Source organism: Tiliqua scincoides, chromosome 15 (genome assembly GCF_035046505.1).
Source record: "Tiliqua scincoides isolate rTilSci1 chromosome 15, rTilSci1.hap2, whole genome shotgun sequence".
Lineage (NCBI taxonomy): Eukaryota > Metazoa > Chordata > Lepidosauria > Squamata > Scincidae > Tiliqua > Tiliqua scincoides.
In genome coordinates, this window is record NC_089835.1 from 478,380 (window position 1) to 498,642 (window position 20,263).

Sequence of the window (20,263 nt, forward strand, 5' to 3'; positions counted from 1 at the left end):
CGAACGGCCCCTCCTGACCGAGGAGTTAGAGGTTAAGAGGTTAACCTCTAAGTCAGATAGAGGTTAAAAGAGAAGATGTTTCAGACCTCATTGATAAATTAAAGATCAATAAGTCACCAGGCCCTGATGGCATCCACCCAAGAGTTATTAAGGAATTGAAGAATGAAATTGCTGATCTCTTGACTAAGATATGCAACTTGTCCCTCAAAACGGCCACGGTGCCAGAAGATTGGAGGATAGCAAATGTCACGCCTATCTTTAAAAAGGGAAAGAGACCAGGGAAACTATAGGCCGGTCAGCCTAACATCTATACCGGGTAAGATGGTGGAATGCCTCATCAAAGATAGGATCGCAAAACACATAGACGAACAGGCCTTGCTGAGGGAGAATCAGCATGGCTTCTGTAAAGGTAAGTCTTGCCTCACAAACCTTATAGAATTCTTTGAAAAGGTCAACAGGCATGTGGATGTGGGAGAACCCGTGGACATTATATCTGGACTTTCAGAAGGCGTTCGACACGGTCCCTCACCAAAGGCTACTGAAAATACTCCACAGTCAGGGAATTAGAGGGCAGGTCCTCTCATGGATTGAGAACTGGTTGGAGGCCAGGAAGCAGAGTGTGGGTGTCAATGGGCAATTTTCACAATGGAGAGAGGTGGAAAGTGGTGAGCCCCAAGGATCTGTCCTGGGACCGGTGCTTTTCAACCTCTTCATAAAGGACCTGGAGACAGGGTTGAGTAGTGGGGTTGCAAAGTTTGCAGACGACACCAAACTTTTCCGAGTGATGAAGACCAGATGTGATTGCGAGGAGCTCCAGGATCTCTCCAGACTGGCAGAATGGGCAACAAAATGGCAGATGCGCTTCAATGTCAGTAAGTGTAAAGTCATGCACATTGGGGCAAAAAATCAAAACTTCACATATAGGCTGATGGGTTCTGAGCTGTCTGTGACAGATCAGGAGAGATCTTGGGGTGGTGGTGGGCAGATCGATGAAAGTGTCGACCCAATGTTCGGCGGCAGTGAAGAAGGCCAATTCTATGCTTGGGATCATTAGGAAAGGTATTGAGAACAAAACGGCTAATATTATAATGCCGTTGTACAAATCGATGGTGAGGCCACACCTGGAGTATTGTGTCCAGTTCTGGTCGCCGCATCTCAAAAAAGACATAGTGGAAATGGAAAAGGTGCAAAAGAGAGCAACTAAGATGATTATGGGGCTGGGGCACCTTCCTTACGAGGAAAGGCTACGGCGTTTGGGCCTCTTCAGCCTAGAAAAGAGACGCCTGAGGGGGGACATGATTGAGACATACAAAATTATGCAGGGGATGGACAGAGTGGATAGGGAGATGCTCTTTACACTCTCACATAACACCAGAACCAGGGGACATCCACTAAAATTGAGTGTTGGGAGAGTTAGAACAGACAAGAGAAAATATTTCTTTACTCAGTGTGTGGTCGGTCTGTGGAACTCCTTGCCACAGGGTGTGGTGATGGCATCTGGCCTGGACGCCTTTAAACGGGGATTGGATAGGTTTCTGGAGGAAAAATCCATTACGGGTTACAAGCCATGATGTGTAGGCGCAACCTCCTGATTTTAGAAATGGGTTATGTCAGAAGGCCAGATGCAAGGGAGGGCACCAGGATGCAGGTCTCTTGTTATCTGGTGTGCTCCCTGGGGCATTTGGTGGGCCGCTGTGAGATACAGGAAGCTGGACTAGATGGGCCTATGGCCTGATCCAGTGGGGCTGTTCTTATGTTCTTATAATTTCTCCTGCGAAAACCCTGTTGAAATAAATGGAGTAAAGAGAACTTGCACAAGAGAACTTCCCAGTGGACTGAATCCTGCAAACTGATTTGGCCATCTCCCACTGCTACCCTTAATGACAACATGAAACGGGCAAGCACCGTCTCAGTCAAGATATGCCCAAAAGAGGGATAGAAGGTGAGAGATGCTTAACTGAATCCCACCTTCCTCACAAATTCTGGTCAATTCTAGTGATCCCCTTAAGCTTCTGAAAGAGGAAGGTAATAAGGCTGGCACTCTAGATGCCCCCCCCCCCCAAAAGTCTTCAGTGCTCTCTTTACAGGGTCTTTTTTTAAAATAGAGATACCCTGGAGCTTCCTGCTGGTTGGAGAAGGGGAACAGCTACCCTTTGTATAACATTAACTGTTCATTTAAACTTGAGACTTTTTTGAGGGGCAGCTCCTCATAAGGAAAAAGGGGCCAGATGTTAGACATACTGGGATTTTTTTTCCAAAGAGGAGCCAAACCCTCCTAGCTCCATGCTAACATAAGAACATAAGAACATAAGAACAGCCCCACTGGATCAGGCCATAGACCCATCTAGTCCAGCTTCCTGTATCTCACAGCGGCCCACCAAATGCCCCAGGGAGCACACCAGATAACAAGAGACCTGCATCCTGGTGCCCTCCCCTACATCTGGCATTCTGACTTAACCTATTCCTAAAATCAGGAGGTTGCGCCTACACATCATGGCTTGTAACCCGTAATGGATTTTTCCTCCAGAAACCCGTCCAATCCCCTTTTAAAGGCGTCTAGGCTAGACGCCAGCACCACATCCTGTGGCAAGGAGTTCCACAGACCGACCACACGCTGAGTAAAGAAATATTTTCTTTTGTCTGTCCTAACCCGCCCAACACTCAATTTTAGTGGATGTCCCCTGGTTCTGGTATTATGTGAGAGTGTAAAGAGCATCTCCCTATCCACTCTGTCCATCCCCTGCATAATTTTGTATGTCTCAATCATGTCCCCCCTCAAGCGTCTCTTTTCTAGGCTGAAGAGGCCCAAACGCCATAGCCTTTCCTCATAAGGAAGGTGTCCCAGCCCCGTAATCATCTTAGTCGCTCTCTTTTGCACCTTTTCCATTTCCACTATGTCTTTTTTGAGATGCGGCGACCAGAACTGGACACAATACTCCAGGTGTGGCCTTACCATCGATTTGTACAACGGCATTATAATACTAGCTGTTTTGTTCTCAATACCCTTCCTAATGATCCCAAGCATAGAATTGGCCTTCTTCACTGCTAAGAAAACCAATAGGTCATCAGTTGCCTCTAGGGAACACTGCAAGTAGGCAAGTCCTTAAAATCTCCCTCTGTAGAAATGTATTTCTAAATAAGGCCCTGATAATGTTCAGAATAGCATCATAAAGTGCTCCAAGGATACGCTGCTTCTTCTAGACATATTTATTAAGAATGTCCAGCTTGCACATTTGGCATTGTACAAATCACACCGAATAGCTCTTTTTATACACACACACACGCACACACATACACACACGGGCATTGCTGTCCACATCTCTTGGCAAGGAAGAAGATAAAGTGCTTGAAAAGTAGATCACTGCAGACGTAGACCGGAGAATGTCCAAGAACACTACGCAAAGGAGGCGGAGAAGGTGTGGAGGAGTCCTTAGGCCACCAGAGACTCTCTCACGAATTGCCATTCCTTGCCAGTTCCATCTGCCTCCGTAGCAGGTTCCTGCAGGACTGCCAACCAGAAGATTTCACTTAAAACCTCACCAAAAGGAGTTCAGCAGCTACACAGGATATTTGGCAAGAAGTGCTGGTACTCCTGTAATGATTTTACTGCCTAATCAGATTGTGAATCCCTTGGGGACATACATGGTGGATCTGGAAAAAAAACCACTGGTAAGCCCAGGGTACAGAGTGGGCTGTAAGTCAAAGGTATTGAAGAACATTTTTTTGAAAAGGAGATACTCAAAGTTATAAGGGCTCCGGGACCAGCTCAAGGCCTCCCAGCAACTGAGATGGTACACCAAACGCCTAGTGGTGCCAGCCTGTGCGCCTTCTACTTCCTGAACTGGAAAAGAGAGGGATAGAGTAGAAGCATTAAGGCGAATGGATGCTCTAGGTTCTAAAGTGTGCACTGCAACATGCTATGTCATGAGGGGCACTGGGGGCATCACAGTACACCTGCCACCCAGTTGTGAGACCATGACATGACCCTATAATAGCAGTAGGAAGCTTGGCAGGCAGAGAAAGCCCTTCCATCCACCCCGAGCCTCTTACCACTGCTTATAGAGTTGCGTCTGGTCTCTCACCCCAGAAGCGGTGATGACATCATCACGCATCACATCGTTGTGTCATCACCACTTCTTTCTGGGTTCCTGACGGAGGTAAGTTTGGGAAGCACTGCTCTAGATACTTACTCTCCTCCATACTTCATCTGCTGCTCCATCCCGCTCTTCCTTTTCCAATCCAGGGAGTGGAAGCAAGCAATTGAAGCGAATGGGTAGGTGTAGGTGGATGCCTTTTCCCCTCACCAATCTGCTGCCTGAGGCAATCACCCCATTTGACTTCATGGATGGGTCAGCACTCACGAGACCACAAAAAATTCAACTCCAACCCCTACTGTAAGACAGGTTCATCTATTCAAGAACACTTTCTGCACATCAATTCATACCATTCATGTACCAAGACTTAGTTGCAGAAATGTAGGCTAAGAGGTAGTCAAAGACTTCACGGAGAAGGTAGGTTTTGAGGAGGTATCTTGCAGTTGATCAGGGAGAAGTTCCAGGCACAATGGGGCACAAGAGAGAAGAGGCAGAACCATGGGTGGGGGGGGAAGCAGTGGCATCGCTAGGGTTCGCGTCACCTGGTACGGGATGCCAGCACGTCACCCCCCATGCAGTGGGCAGGGCAACACCCCAGGTGGTGGGCGTGGCAATGTACCATCACTCTGCCCCCACTGGTGTTTTGGCTGTACCTTTTGATAGAACAAAGATAGAACACATTCTGCCTGAAATTACACATTAATTGATAAATAACATGCTAGTATTATTCCTCCAAATGGTGATTTTCATCACTAATGGTGTCACACACACACCCCTCCGGGTGTCAAACACCTTATTGCAGCAGTTCTCAAACTTTTAGCACTGGGAGCCACTTTTTAGAATGTCAATCTGTCCAAGACCCACCAGAAGTGATGTGATGGTGAAAGTGACATCATCAGGCAAATTAAAATAAATAAGTATAAATAATTGAAGTAAAACAAATTAAATAAACAGAAGCCAGCCCTGTTCCACCAAGTGAATTTCCGCTGTAGCCTGCCTGCAATAACACCCCCCCTCCAAAACCAGTAAGGTTTTCAGCCCTACCCAGTGTCCAGTGCAATTTAAGAACTTCTGTTTAAACCAGATCACTGTCAGGATCCACCTGGCTTTGCAAGTCTCAAAAAGGTTCACCTTATCAACTGAAGCCTGTTTTGATCCTTTTTAGTGGGGGGGCTGCCTTCTGGAGCACTTGTTTAGCTCCAGGTGCAGAGGATCAGGACCATTCTGGTAGCCTTGCACTCTCCTTCACCTGATCTTCCACACCAGCCAAGGAACGCTTGCTTACTCTCGAGTAAATGTGACCATGAGGCTTAGTTTCGCTTTCCATAGGGCTCAATCTGCTTGGAGGGAGGGACTTCCTCCTCAGGTGTTTTTGGGGGCTGCATTCATTTGATCAGAACCATTCTGGTGTCCTTGGATTCCTCTCAGCCTGCCCTTTCCGACGGCCTAAGGCAAGTTTGCCTACTCATGAGTAAACACACGATACAGCTCACTTTCACTTTCCATAGGGATCCATGCATTTTTTGTTCTTCAGGTTTTTGGCCATAACTTTTGACAGAAAGGAGACATTTCATTCTGGTTTTTTGCATTGCATTCAGGTAGAAATTCTGCATCAAATGGTATGTAATATGATGGGGATACCCCTAACCACCACGATTTTAGCGTGTCACCCCCAGTGCATATCATCCCCCCATGCGCGTCACCCGGTGCGGCCCGCACTCCCCCAGCGATGCCACTGGGGGAAGCAGGAAAACATTGGGTGGCTGAGAATTATGGCAGCAGAGGGCCAGAAATGAAGCAGGGTATGAGAGCATAGAGGCAAGGCCATGGAAGACCTGAACGCAAGGGCTAGGCAAACCTGATCTAATGTTAGTTCACAATTCACACACCCCATAGCATTTACACAGTATTTTAGCACTTTCAGGAATTTCTCAGGGTAATTTCAAAACACCCACACACGTCATGGAGACTGATGGATCCGAATGGTTTCCTGAGGGCTCTGGGGGATTTTCCTGCTGCTAAGGCCAGTGACTCATCCAAGGCTCTGGTTCATCTCTGGAACACGGAGATGGCCAGGGCTGTGGATGAGATTGCTCCCGAGTGGTGCCTCCCAGCCAGCAGAGCCAAAGTGGCTCCTTGGTTTACTGAGGAGCTACGAATGATGAAGTGGCAGGGTAGGCGTCTTGAGCGACGGTGGAGGAAGACTCGTGACAGATCTGACCAGGAACAGGCTAGGACCCATTACAGGGCCTATTCGGTGGCGATAGTGACGGCGAAGCGTTCCTTCTTCTCTGCCGCTATCGCATCTGTACAAAGCCGGCCAGCGGAACTGTACAGTGTGGTGCAGGGTCTCCTCCATCAGACCCCACCAGTGGATCAGGACCACACAGAGGTCCGGTGTAACACCTTTGCCAGGCACTTTGCGAATAAAATCGCTTGGATTCGCCACAACTTGGACTCCACATTGGCAATGTCTGGTGATGTCCCCATGGTCCTGGGTTGTGGGATTCTTTTCAGCTTGTGGAACCTGAGGATGTGGACAGATCCTTTGGAGTGTGAAGCCGTCTGCCTGCCCGCTCGACCCATGCCCAGCATGGCTGATTAGATCTGCCTGGGAGGGACTGGCTGAGTGGACAGATAGTGAATTCATCCTTAAGGGTGTTGCCACTGGCTCTAAAGCAGGCTGTGGTTCACCCCCTCCAGAAAAAGCCCTCTCTGGACACTTCTATATTAGAAGATTATTGGCCAGTATCAAACCTCCCATTTCTGGGCAAAGTGGTCAAGCAGGTGGTGGCATCTCAGCTCCAGAGGGCCTTGGATGAAGCAGATTATCTGGATCCCTTTCAATCTGGCTTCAGGCCATGCTTTGGGATGGAGACAGCCTTGGTCACCTTGGTGGATGACCTATTCCGAGAGCTGGATGGTGGAAGTGCATCCATGCTGGTCCTTCTGGACCTCTCAGCGGCTTTTGACACCATCGACCATGGTGTCCTTCTGGGACGATTAGCTGAGTTGGGGATTGGAGGCACCGTTTTGCGGTGGTTCCGCTCCTTCTTGGCTGACAGGTTCCAGATGGTGGTATTGGGGGATGCCTGTTCGGCACGTTGGCATTTAGAGTGTGGGGTGCCGCAGGGTTCTATTCTGTTCCCCATGTCCTGGGACCGGTGCTTTTCAACCTCTTCATAAATGACCTGGAGACAGGGGTCAGCAGTGAAGTGACTAAGTTTGCAGACGACACCAAACTTTTCCGAGTGGTGAAGACCAGAAGTGATTGTGAGGAGCTCCAGAAGGATCTCTCCAGACTGGCAGAATGGGCAGCAAAATGGCAGATGCGCTTCAATGTCAGTAAGTGTAAAGTCATGCACATTGGGGCAAAAAATCAAAACTTCACATATAGGCTGATGGGTTCTGAGCTGTCTGTGACAGATCAGGAGAGAAATCTTGGGGTGGTGGTGGACAGGTCGATGAAAGTGTCGACCCAATGTGCGGCAGCAGTGAAGAAGGCCAATTCTATGCTTGGGATCATTAGAAAAGGTATTGAGAACAAAACAGCTAATATTATAATGCCATTGTTCAAAACAGTGGTAAGGCCACACCTGGAGTTTTGTGTCTGTTCTGGTCGCCACGTCTCAAAAAGGACATAGTGGAAATGGTAAAGGTGCAAAAGAGAGCGACTAAGATGATTATGGGGCTGGGGCACCTTCCTTATGAGGAAAGGCTATGGCGTTTGGGCCACTTCAGCCTAGAAAAGAGACGCCTGAGGGGGAACATGATTGAGACATACAAAATTATGCATGGGAAGGATAAAGTGGATAGAGAAATGCTCTTTACACTCTCACATAACACCAGAACCAGGGGACATCCACGAAAATTGAGTATTGGGAGAGTTAGGATAGAGAAAAGTAAATATTTCTTTACTCAGCATGTGGTCAGTCAGTGGAACTCCTTGCAGCAGGATGTGGTGACAGCATCTGGCCTGGAAGCCTTTAAAAGGGGATTGGACAAGTTTCTGGAGGAAAAATCCATTACGGGTTACAAGCCATGATGTGTATGTGCAACTTCCTGATTTTAGAAATGGGCTATGTCAGAATGCCAATGCAAGGGAGGGCACCAGGATGCAGGTCTCTTGTTATCTGGTGTGCTCCCAAATGTGGGGCATTTGGTGGGGCCGCTGTGAGATACAAGAAGCTGGATTAGATGGGCCTATGGCCTTTTGCGGTGTGGCTGTTCTTATGTCCTTATGTTATTTAACATTTATATGAAGCTGCTGGGAGAGGTCATCTGGGGATTTGGAGTTGGGTGCCATCAGTATGCAGATGACACTCAACTCTATCTCTCCTTTCCACTGGACTCCAGAGTGGCTGTCCTGGAGCGCTGCCTGGAGGCAGTTGGGATCTGGATGAGGGTGAACAAGCTGAAATTAAATCCGGACAAGACAGAGGTCTTCCTGGTGAAAAAATTCACAATGCAGGTGCTGGACTATTGCCCTGCTTTGAATGGGGTCGCACTCCCCCTGAAAGAGCAGGTTTGCAGCTTGGGGGTTACTCACAGCTGCTCCTGGTTGCCCAGGAGCGCCTTTGCCCAGCTTCGGTTGGTGCGCCAGTTGTGGCCATACCTGCCTCAGTTGGAGCTGACCACGGTGGTCCATGCCTTGGTGACATCAAGATTAAACTATTGGAACGCACTCTATGTGGGGCTGCCCTTGAAGACGATCCGGAAGTTGTAGCTAGTGCAGAATGCAGCGGCCCGTGTGGTTGCTGGAGGTTGGCAGTTTGACTATGTCACACCGCTGCTCATGGAATGCACTAGCTGCCCATTCATTTCCGGGCCCAATTCAAGGTGCTGGTTTTGACCTTCAAAGCCCTAAACAGCTTGGGACCAGTGTATTTGAGAGACCACCTTCTCCCATATAATCCGGTCCGACCTCTTCAGTCATCAGAGGGGGCCCTGTTGGTTGTGCCGCCATAAAGAGAGGTGAGGAGGATGGCAGCCAGAAATAGGGCCTTCTCGATGGTGGCGCCTGTATTGTGGAATTCCCTCCCCTTTGAGTTGAGAACAGCTCCTTCACTGTTAACCTTCCGGCAAGGTCTGAAGACGTTTTTATTCCAGCAAGCCTTTGATGCCTAATGGCTGCTTTTAATTGTTTTTACTGCTGATTTTATTGCTGCTGGTTGCTTTTTGTCTATTTTATGGCTGTTTTTATGTATTTTTTGATGTATTTTATTATTTTTAAATGTTGTTAGCCACCGTGGGTGCCCTTCGGGGAGAAAGGCGGATTATAAATCAAATAAAAAAATACACAAAACCATTAAACAAGAATGTTATAGAGAGACCTCATCCCACAGTTACAGTGATTAAAATGTCTTCAGAGTTTTTCCTAAGCTACGGCTACTTCCAAGTAGTATAAACATCTCTTAAAAACAGATTCTACCACTCAAAGTCAAATTCTTTCTTTGGGAAATTGTGTAGGTAAAAGATATTAATCCAGAAATCTTTTAATAAGGCCACATGTTGGCAAAAAACACAGAAGTTCCAAGATCTTGTAGTAATAAGGAGCAGGGGGTCTGGTCTAGAGGGCAGAGCCTCCGTTAGCTCGAAGATAACATCAGAGGTCACCAGTTCAATAACACTGGCAGCTCCTTGAACAGCAAGACCTTGAAGCAGCTGACAAGCCCAGCAGAGTTATTCCATCTGCTCTTCGGTATGTGCAAAGAAGCATCGTGGCTGCCCTCCATGTGAGAGATGAAGGAGCTGCTTGTCAGCTTGCGTGGGAGGCACTGGAGGCCAGAAGTGAGATCAGACCCGGAAGATCCATCTGAAATGTTGTGTGGTTCTGGAAAGAGAGAACCGTTTATGATTGTAAAAGTCCCCTCAAGGGATTTAGAAATGCCTACCTACGTAAACCGCCTTGAATAAAGTCAGAGGAGTAATCCGATGACCAGAAAAGCGGTTTATAAATACAGAGTTTTTTTTTATTATTATATTATTATTATAATTATTATTATTATAAAAATTCTTACATCATTGACATCATTCAGTCTTGGAAGACTGTAGTCTCGGAAGATCCTTCAGTCTCGGAAGACTCTGAAAAGTGCTGCTGGAACAGCGTCTAGTGTGGCTGAAAAGGCCAATTCGGGAGTGACAATCCCTTCCACACTGGGAGCAAATGTAGTCTGTCCCTGGTGTGCCTCCCTGGCTGTGGGCCTTCCTTCTTTGACTCTTTGGCTTTCCCTGCACAAGTTCTCCACAGAGGAGATCCTTTGGAATCCGACCATCGCCCATTCTCACGACATGACCAGGCCAACGCAGGCATCTGTTTCAGCAGTGCATACATGCTAGGGACTCCAGCTCGTTCCAGGACAGTGTTTGGAACTTTGTCCTGCCAGGTGATACCGAGGATGTGTTGGAGGCAGCGCATGTGGAAAGCGTTCAGTTTCCTCTCCTGTTGTGAGCGAAGAGTCCATGACTCGCTGCAGTACAGAAGTGTACTCAAGACACAAGCCCTGTAAACTTGGATCTTGGTATGTTCCGTCAGCTTCTTGTTGGACCAGACTCTCTTTGTGAGTCTGGAAAACGTGGTAGCTGCTTTACCGATGCGCTTGTTTAGCTCGGTATCAAGAGAAAGTGTCGGAGATCATTGAGCCAAGGTACACAAAGTCATGGACAACTTCCAGTTCATGCACAGAGATTGTAATGCAGGGAGGTGAGTCCACATCCTGAACCATGATCTGTGTTTTCTTCAGGCTGATTGTCAGTCTTGGCAGGCCTTGCTAAAACAATCCATGAACTGGGAAAATTCTTACAACATACTTGGATTTCTATGAGCTTACCACCAGTTATTTCAGCTCTAGGTCTTCCCCAGAGGACAGTTTGACAACAGTGATCATCATGCATTCATTTTGGTTAGAAATATATGGTGCTCCCTCCTGCTTTGCATATTAAAGGTGTCACAAAACACATTTGTTAGTACTTACTCTGCATGCTGTAGTTTGTGGATCTAGCAGAGGGGAGCTGCTGAAAGCTTGGCCTGACCGTGGAAAGCGTCTGGTCACTGGCAAGAAGTGGACCACTTCCACTGTGGTCATCATCATCATCTTCTGCCAAATCAAACCCACAGAGAAGGCAGCCTGGAGGTGTAACACCAGGTCCTCTAGGGAAGAAATCTTTCTCATCCTTCAGGTAACTCCTCAGCGCCCCACTGTGGTGGATGGCTCGTTCACGGGACCAGACCCAGTGAGCAGGCTTCCTCAGCATTATCTAGGCAACAGGAAGAAAGCCTGAGAGTCAAACAAATACATCTAACACCTGAAAGAAAAATTGAGGGAGGGGAGAAAAGGAAAATGCTTCGTTGCCCTCAGCCACCTCATTTCTCCTCCCCACACTCACACAGAATAAAGCCCTAGATCAGTGGTCTCCAAACTGGAGACCGCTGCACACAGGGAAAGGCTTCCCCAGCATGAACAGTGCTTACTGTTCTGCCGGGGAGCTGCTGTTCTGTGCCGCTGACCTTCCCAAAACTGTGCCCCAGCCAGCCGCAGCTGCCCAGAAATCCAGGTACAATGGCTGCTGGGGTGGTGGAATCCAAAAGTGGCTGGCCAGGTGCAGTCTCCAGATCGGCAGCACAGAACCCGGAGGGGGGGCAGATCTGTCCGTGCATCATATCCTACCCGAGGGCTGGGGTATGGAGGGCCTGCCCTAGAAAGACAGGAAATTGTTTTGCTCCCTCCTGCAGAAACCTGCGATACTATAAGTAACGTGCAGACAGTTCTCATGATCTGCCAGTTCGCTGATCTGTGGGGGCAGAATTGCCACCTGCAACTCTTTTCTCATTATCTGTGAATATTGTGCTGGTGGTGCATCAAATGGGCTTTGGTATTGTCCCATGGAGAATCACTGGACACATGTGTGTTCACTTCCAGACTTGGGGACTGAACCTTTATTACCCTGGTGATGATCAGAGGTTGATTATGAGAGGTCTCTGAAAGGCTACCCGAGGGCTACTCTCCTGGAACCTCACCCATTTCTCCCATAGGCTCAGTGATTCAGTATCTGCTTTCCAGGAACCTAACTTTAGCAGATAACAAGAACTGACTGTATTTACTTACCTTACGCAGATGGAGTAAATACATACTATATGTATAATACTAAATACAGTATGTTTCACTACTTCCCAGTGTATTCACTTTACTGCAGCTCAGCCCACATACACTAAATACACATGTTCCTTCCTATTTATCTCGACAGGCAGCCCTCTGCCCCCCTTGTTTCTACTTCTAGACCGTTAGCCCCTCAGGATAGGAACCGGCTCCTCTATCATACTGAACCATGCATACTGATGGCACTCTATAAATAATAATCAATGCTCAGAGCACACCAATTCCAAACAAGCAGAAAGGCAAAGTACTTGTGCCTCACCTCGTCACAGCATCGCTGACTAACATAGGCTCTGTACTTCATTTTAGCCCAAAAGACTTCTCTCATCTTCAAGAACTGTGGGAAGAGTTGCCTCCAGTTGTCACCAAGTGCCCAGGGGAAGATCTCGTACTTGTAGTCTTCCATGTCTTCTTCCATGTCATTAGCCAGGTACCTGTGATTGGGACAGGTAGGGGAAAGCCTTCAGAACTCTCTCAGACAAAGCACTCATATTCCAAATGATGAACATGCATGAAAATGCTTTGCAGGTGTCAGTCAGGCACACATGAGTTACAGATCTCATCTCAAAATGATTTTTAAAGGAGTTGGTTCAAAAATGACAGCAAGCCGTGTGACAGGAAATCAAGTGATGTACACATTGGGGTATGTGACCCCCTTCCCCAACACAATCACCCTCTCTAATGGGAAGAAGTACCAGAGGAAGAGATGGATTCAACCTCAAACTCTACTGATACTGTCCTTGTTCACATTTCACCAACTCCTCTTTGAACCTGACCTGTTTCTCTGTCACAGCACAGTTCAGCTAGTCGCCTTCAAAACTTGCCTCCCACTGGAACCAGCCAATTGCAACAGTCCTGCTCAGCACTGCTAGAATGTGAGACATTTAAGCAATTTCATATTGCCAAACTACTTGCTGTCATGAACAAATTAGGTTGGGACCTAATAAACCCAAAGTTACAGTCATTCCCCCATAACTCTCTCAAACTGGAAACTTACAGAGCCGTGAAGAAATTAATTCGTGTGTACTCTCTTGTACGCAGGCCAGCACGTTTGAAGTACATCAAGACCATAGCTATAAGATACTGAATGAGAAAGCAAGTTTTAATCCAAGCTATCCTAGATGGCAATCATTTAGGGGCAGGGAGACAGAGAGGGAGGAGGACAAAAGTGTTGAAACAAGAGTTACAACCAACTTTTTTTGTAATTATACACATTGAGGGAGGAGAATGGCAGCTGTCTGTTCAGTCTACTGGAGTATAGTTCTGAGCTTAAACATAAGAACATAAGAACAGCCCCACTGGATCAGGCCATAGGCCCATCTAGTCCAGCTTCCTGTATCTCACAGCAGCCCACCAAATGCTCCAGGGAGCACGCCAGATAACAAGAGACCTCATCCTGGTGCCCTTCCTTGCATCTGGCATTCTGACATAACCCATTTCTAAAATCAGGAGGTTGCGCATACACATCATGGCTTGTACCCCATAATGGATTTTTCCTCCAGAAACTTGTCCAATCCCCTTTTAAAGGCATCTAGGCTAGACGCCAGCACCACATCCTGTGGCAAGGAGTTCACAGACTAACCACACGCTGAGTAAAGAAATATTTTGTCTGTCCTAACCCGCCCAACACTCAATTTTAGTGGATGTCCCCTGGTTCTGGTATTATGCGAGAGTGTAAAGAGCATCTCCCTATCCACTCTGTCCATCCCCTGCATAATTTTGTATGTCTCAATCATGTCCCCCCTCAGGCGTCTCTTTTCTAGGCTGAAGAGGCCCAAACATGGTAGCCTTTCCTCATAAGGAAGGTGCCCCAGCCCAGTAATCATCTTAGTTGCTCTCTTTTGCACCTTTTCCATTTCCACTATGTCTTTTTGAGATGTGGCGACCAGAACTGGACACAATACTCCAGGTGTGGCCATACCATAGATTTGTACAACGGCATTATAATACTAGCCGCTTTGTTCTCAATACCCTTCCTAATGATCCCAAGCATAGAATTGGCCTTCTTCACTGCCGCCGAACATTGGGTCGATACTTTCATCAACCTGTCCACCACCACCCCAAGATCTCTCTCCTGATTTGTCACAGACAGCTCAGAACCCATCAGCCTATATATAAAGTTTTGATTTTTTGCCCCAATGTGCATGACTTTACACTTACTGACATTGAAGCGCATCTGCCATTTTGCTGCCCATTCTCCCAGTTTGGAGAGATCCTTCTGGAGCTCCTCACAATCACGTCTGGTCTTCACCACTCGGAAAAGTTTGGTGTCGTCTGCAAACTTAGCCACTTCACTGCTCACCCCTGTCTCCAGGTCATTTATGAAGAGGTTGAAAAGCACCGGTCCCAGGACAGATCCTTGGGGCACACCGTTTTTCACCTCTCTCCATTGTGAAAATTGCCCATTGACACCCACTCTCTGCTTCCTGGCCTCCAACCAGTTCTCAATCCATGAGAGGACCTGTCCTCTAATTCCATGACTGTGGAGTTTTTTCAGTAGCCTTTGGTGAGGGACCGTGTCAAACACCTTCTGAAAGTCCAGATATATAATGTCCACGGGTTCTCCCACATCCACATGCCTGTTGACCTTTTCAAAGAATTCTATAAGGTTTGTGAGGCAAGACTTACCCTTACAGAACCCATGCTGACTCTCCCTCAGCAAGGCCTGTTCGTCTATGTGTTTTGAGATCCTATCTTTGATGAGGCATTCCACCATCTTACCCGGTATGGATGTTAGGCTGACCGGCCTATAGTTTCCTGGGTCCCCCCTCTTTCCTTTTTTAAAAATAGGCGTGACATTTGCTATCCTCCAATCTTCTGGCACCGTGGCCGTTTTGAGGGACAAGTTGCATATCTTAGTCAAGAGATCTGCAACTTCATTCTTCAATTCCTTAATAACTATTGGGTGGATGCCATCCGGGCCCAGTGATTTATTGATCTTTAATTTATCAATGAGGTCTGAAACATCTTCTCTTTTAACCTCTATCTGAATTAACTCCTCGGTCAGGAGGGGCCGTTCGGGCAGCGGTATCTGCCCAAGGTCTTCTGCCGTGAAGACAGATGCAAAGAACTCATTTAATTTCTCTGCCATCTCTAAGTCTCCTTTTATCTCCCCTTTCCCTCCCTCATCATCCAGAGGGCCAACCACTTCTCTGGCGGGTTTCCTGCTTCTAACATATTTGAAGTAGCTTTCATTATTCCCCTTAATGTTGCTGACCATGCGTTCCTCATAGTCTCGCTTGGCCTCCCGTATCACCTTCTTACATTTCTTTTGCCACAGTTTATGTTCCTTTTTACTCTCCTCATTAGGGCAAGACTTCCATTTACGGAAGGAAGCTTCCTTGCCCTTCACAGCCTCTCTAACTTGGCTGGTTAGCCATGTGGGCACCCTCCTGGATTTAGTGGAGCCCTTCTTTCTTTGCGGTATACACCTCTGCTGGGCCTCTATTACTGTTGTTTTAAGCAGCCTCCATGTACTCTGGAGAGACTGAACTCTTTTTACCCTCCCTTTCAACCTCCTTCTAACCAGCCTCCTCATTTGGGGGAAGTCTGCCCGTCAGAAGTCAAGGGTTTTTGTTAGAGATTTGCCTGGTATTCTTCCCCCAACGTGCACATCAAAACGGATTGCAGCATGATCACTGTTCCCCAATGGCTCAGTAACGTTTACATCTCTAACCATGGGCTAATCACCATGCTTCTACCTAAAGTGCTGTCTCAAAAGTCTGGGATCCAACAAAAGAACCTTAACCTTAAGTTTGCAGACAACACCAAACTTTTCTGAGTGGTGAAGACCAGAAGTGATTGTGAGGAGCTCCAGAAGGATCTCTCCATACTGGGAGAATGGACAGCAAAATGGCAGATGCGCTTCAATGTCAGTAAGTGTAAAGTCATGCACATTGGGGCAAAAAATCAAAACTTTAGATATAGGCTGATGGGTTCTGAGCTGTCTGTGACTGAGCAGGAGAGACATCTTGGAGTGGTGGTGAACAGGTCGATGAAAGTGTCGACCCAATGTGCAGCGGCCGTGAAGAAGGCCAGTTCTATGCTTGGGATCATTAGGAAGGGTATTGAGAACAAAACGGCTAGTATTATAATGCTGTTGTACAAATCTATGGTAAGGCCACACCTGGAGTATTGTGTCCAGTTCTGGTCGCCGCATCTCAAAAAAGACATAGTAGAAATGGAAAAGGTGCAAAAGAGAGCGACTAAGTTGATTACTGGGCAGGGGCACCTTCCTTATGAGGAAAGGCTACGGCGTTTGGGCCTCTTCAGCCTAGAAAAGAGACGCCTGAGGGGGGACATGATTGAGACATACAAAATTATGCAGGGGATGGACAGAGTGGATAGGGAGATGCTCTTTACGCTCTCACATAACACCAGAACCAGGGGACAACCACTAAAATTGAGTGTTGGGCGGGTTAGGACAGACAAAAGAAAATATTTCTTTACTCAGCGTGTGGTTGGTCTGTGGAACTCCTTACCACAGGATGTGGTGATGGCGTCTAGCCTAGATGCCTTTAAAAGGGGATTGGACAAGTTTCTGGAGGAAAAATCCATTATGGGGTACAAGCCATGATGTGTATGCGCAACCTCCTGATTTTAGAAATGGGTTATGTCAGAATGCCAGATGCAAGGGAGGGCACCAGGATGAGGTCTCTTGTTATCTGGTGTGCTCCCTGGGGCATTTGGTGGGCCGCTGTGAGATACAGGAAGCTGGACTAGATGGGCCTATGGCCTGATCCAGTGGGGCTGTTCTTATGTTCTTATGTTCCTTTAATGGCTGCTTATTACACAATAGTCAGTTCTGCATTATTGGACACAGAAAATGAGAGAGGTCAGCAGGCAACAACTGAAAATTCAGGTGCAGCTTTGGAAGGGGTAGCTTTCTGGGAATCTGACACAGAGGTCAGTGGCTTTGCTTCCAGACAAGCTTCTCCACTGTGCTTTGCTGGTATATAGTCAATAAAGCCAACATGATAAGAGGTGCTCTTAATGAAATAGCTGAACTCAGAAATGTAGCCCTTTTGGGGAGGGAAGGGATTGGAGCAAACAATATTAAAATGCAGGTTACAAAAAAGCGCTTTGCTCCAGGGTGGAAGACATGGTAGAAACATACCTTATCTGAAATTCTATAGCATGTGTCCATTGATAGGAACTCCTGGATCAAGCCATCTTCTGAGAAAAGATCAAGCAAAGCCAATTTGTTTTTAGCGCGTCTATTGTGAACAATGTAATTCAGATGGCACAAGCTGCATCACAGAGCTTCTCAGGTATAATTGCTCAGGTCCAATTACTATTTTATAGCCAACTGAGGGGTCATTTGTAAGCAGCCTGGTTTTCCAAGCTTATCCATGTTGCACCATCACTGCAAGGGCAGTGTAAAACTAAAGTTTACACGCAAAATGAAAGTTGTCCACTGTGGGATGAATGGATGCTTGGGGCCAGTGCGGATGAGAGGATTTGGGGCATTTGGGAGAACTATTTTTTTGTAGTCCCACTACCACTTCTTCAATCAGACTCGTGGTTGTTCAGCAGAAGTTGTAACCGAGGTCCTTGCTGACCTCAACCCTATTCAGCTTTAATACATCTAGTAGAGTCACCTCCTCCTAGCAAAAGCAGAGATTTACACAGACGTAAAGATTTAAACAGCAAGGTCTCTCCCTCCACTTTGGAAAATTGAGCGAGCAAAATTTTAACTATGTTCAGTTCAAATCTGGAAGGGCTGCGACAAGCTCAGAGAAAGCTGGTTTGAAGGTCAGTCATGGCTGGTGGCTGGTATACTTGGGGTCAACTTTGGCGCCCAGTGCCAAAGACTCCTAGCACTGGGATGGCACATCAAAAGCCATTACCACCCTTACCCTGGACAAAGAGGAGTGGGAAGCGTAGTGAAAGCACAGAGGAGAGTATAGGAGATATTCTAGTCTAGAACTCTCTTCTTCCTCTCTGGCTTCATGCCTTTCATTAAAATCAAGGGCGTAGGTGGAAGAAGGAGGAGGAGCAGCAGGTAGAGAAGGGCACGCTCTCTCTAAAAGCCTGGAGAGCCTCTGCCAGCAAAGAACGGCAGTCCTGACCCAGGTGGTCCAATGGTCTGAGCCAATATAAGACAGCTTCCTATGATCTACTAAGCCATTACCTGAGGCAGCCACCTCAGCTGAACTCACGGGCAGGGTGACCCAGTCTATACCTGATATCGAACAGCACAGTTGGCCAAAGTATCTCACCCAGCAGACTGAAGAAGGCCTCTTGTTCTTCTCCGCGGAGAAGGAAGAGTGGCTGCTGTGCAGTTTTCAGGGCTGCTGTGGTAAGTTCTCTCTCAGGCCCTTGCGTTCTTCTGGGCACTCCAACAGCCTTTGCAGTGCGGCGATGCTGTCTTGTGTTCTCTGGCTTCACCCCAGTGGTGACCACAGGAGGGACACAAGTGCTCTGGTTCTCCCTCATTTTTGACCCGTGGTGACAGAGGCTCAGAGGGATCATTCTGGGGGGGAAAATGGATTATTAGATGCCAAGTTAACTGTCAGATATAACCAGAGTCACTTGCAACAACCTGGCAGACCTGAGCAACATGGGACACTAGGCTGCAAGCCCTCTGGGTGGGAAATCACAAGTTCACATTAAACATGTCTCTATCTGAGGCTGTGCACCTTCTTTTGGTTTATGTTACATTTTTTGTTTTTTTGTTATTTTATTGTTTTAACTCCATGCTTAGCTGCCTTCAGCACATCCCACGTGGGAAGAAAAAGCATAGGAGATTTTTAAAACATTTATAACATTAAACAAGTGGAATTCTCTAACCTATATGCAACATTTTCAGCAGAACTACTGCTGAAATAGACCCATAGCCATAGTGAAAGAAATGATTGGCTTCATTATCACTATGTCCACCAATTCTACAAATCAGGAGTCATTACCAGAGCTTAAAGCAGCAGTTCTGAAAGTCTCTCGGAGAGTTTGAACCGCTCTAAGTCCTTGCAGGGTGGGGGGTAGGCAGCAGGGTGGCAGAAAGGTGCTGCAGGGGCTTGGTTCTACTTACCAGAGCCTCCTGCAGCCCCCCCCCCGGGGTTGCAGGGAGCCCTGTGTGACCTTCTGCAGGGCTCCCCGAAGCTTCAAAAGCGAAGCGATCGTGCCCTGCCTCCACAAAACCGGAAGTGGAGCATGATCTTAAGAGGCAGAGGCCAGGGCCCTCAGGCTGGGGCGTCGCAATGCCCCAGTTTGAAAACCTGGCTTAAAGTATAACTTGAGGTCATCCAATCTACCCTACTTCACCTTACCACATCTCATTCTTAAGAAGTTAGCAACAATGGTTAGGACTGTGCAAGCCAAACATTTTGTAAACCACTACACTGGCTCAACAGACAAATTATAGGCCACTGTTAACTGTAGAATCCTGTAATATTTAGTGGCAAATCTCCAGTTCTCTTAGTAACTCAAACAGGCCAGTATTTGGCAGCAAGGAAATTCTGGTCGGTTTCACTCTTTAGATTAGTTGCTAGTCATGTTGAAAACTTATCTGTCTTCTTCAGGTCCCCAAAGAACTTTCCATAGGCTGTGGTTACACACAGAATCAAAATGCACTTTGCACATATTCAGAGATACTAACCTCACATTTTTTGGCCCCGAGTTCCCCTTTTTTAAATAATTGAAACACACTCCAAATAAGCTCTACAGTAACATTCCTTAAGGTACTGCAGAACTGTTGCCAATACAAACAGCAACAGGTCTTCCTGTCCCATAAAGGCCAACAGATGCAACATAGGCAGATGCACGCTCTAGTATAAGCGCCCACACCACAATCAATGGGTTGGCCTTTGAATGCCACAGGACACCTGCTGCTGAAGACCACCATGATCAGCCCCTTATGTTTGCTATGAGGGCAAATCCTCTCCCCACTGCAATGGCCAGCCAGGCACTTGCACAATGCAGTCAATGCAGGGTCTGGACACAGCCTTGGCCACTTCATGCACTCAGAGGGCTGGAAAGAAGGACGGCCCTCCCAGGAGAAGAGGCAATGAATCAGCC

General features: G+C 47.3%; 1 protein-coding gene across 1 annotated transcript; it reads right to left on the reverse strand.

Annotated features, from left to right (window-relative positions):
* Positions 1-9,022: 9,022 nt before the first annotated feature.
* SPDYC (speedy/RINGO cell cycle regulator family member C) lies at positions 9,023-18,685 on the reverse strand. The gene is made up of 6 exons (XM_066610374.1): positions 18,469-18,685; positions 17,364-17,422; positions 13,245-13,330; positions 12,510-12,681; positions 11,127-11,351; positions 9,023-9,169 (listed from the first exon to the last, which is right to left on the reverse strand). Exons 1-6 carry the CDS (start codon positions 18,683-18,685, stop codon positions 9,023-9,025), a joined length of 906 nt encoding a protein of 301 aa, XP_066466471.1.
* Between the last annotated feature and the right edge of the window lie 1,578 nt (positions 18,686-20,263).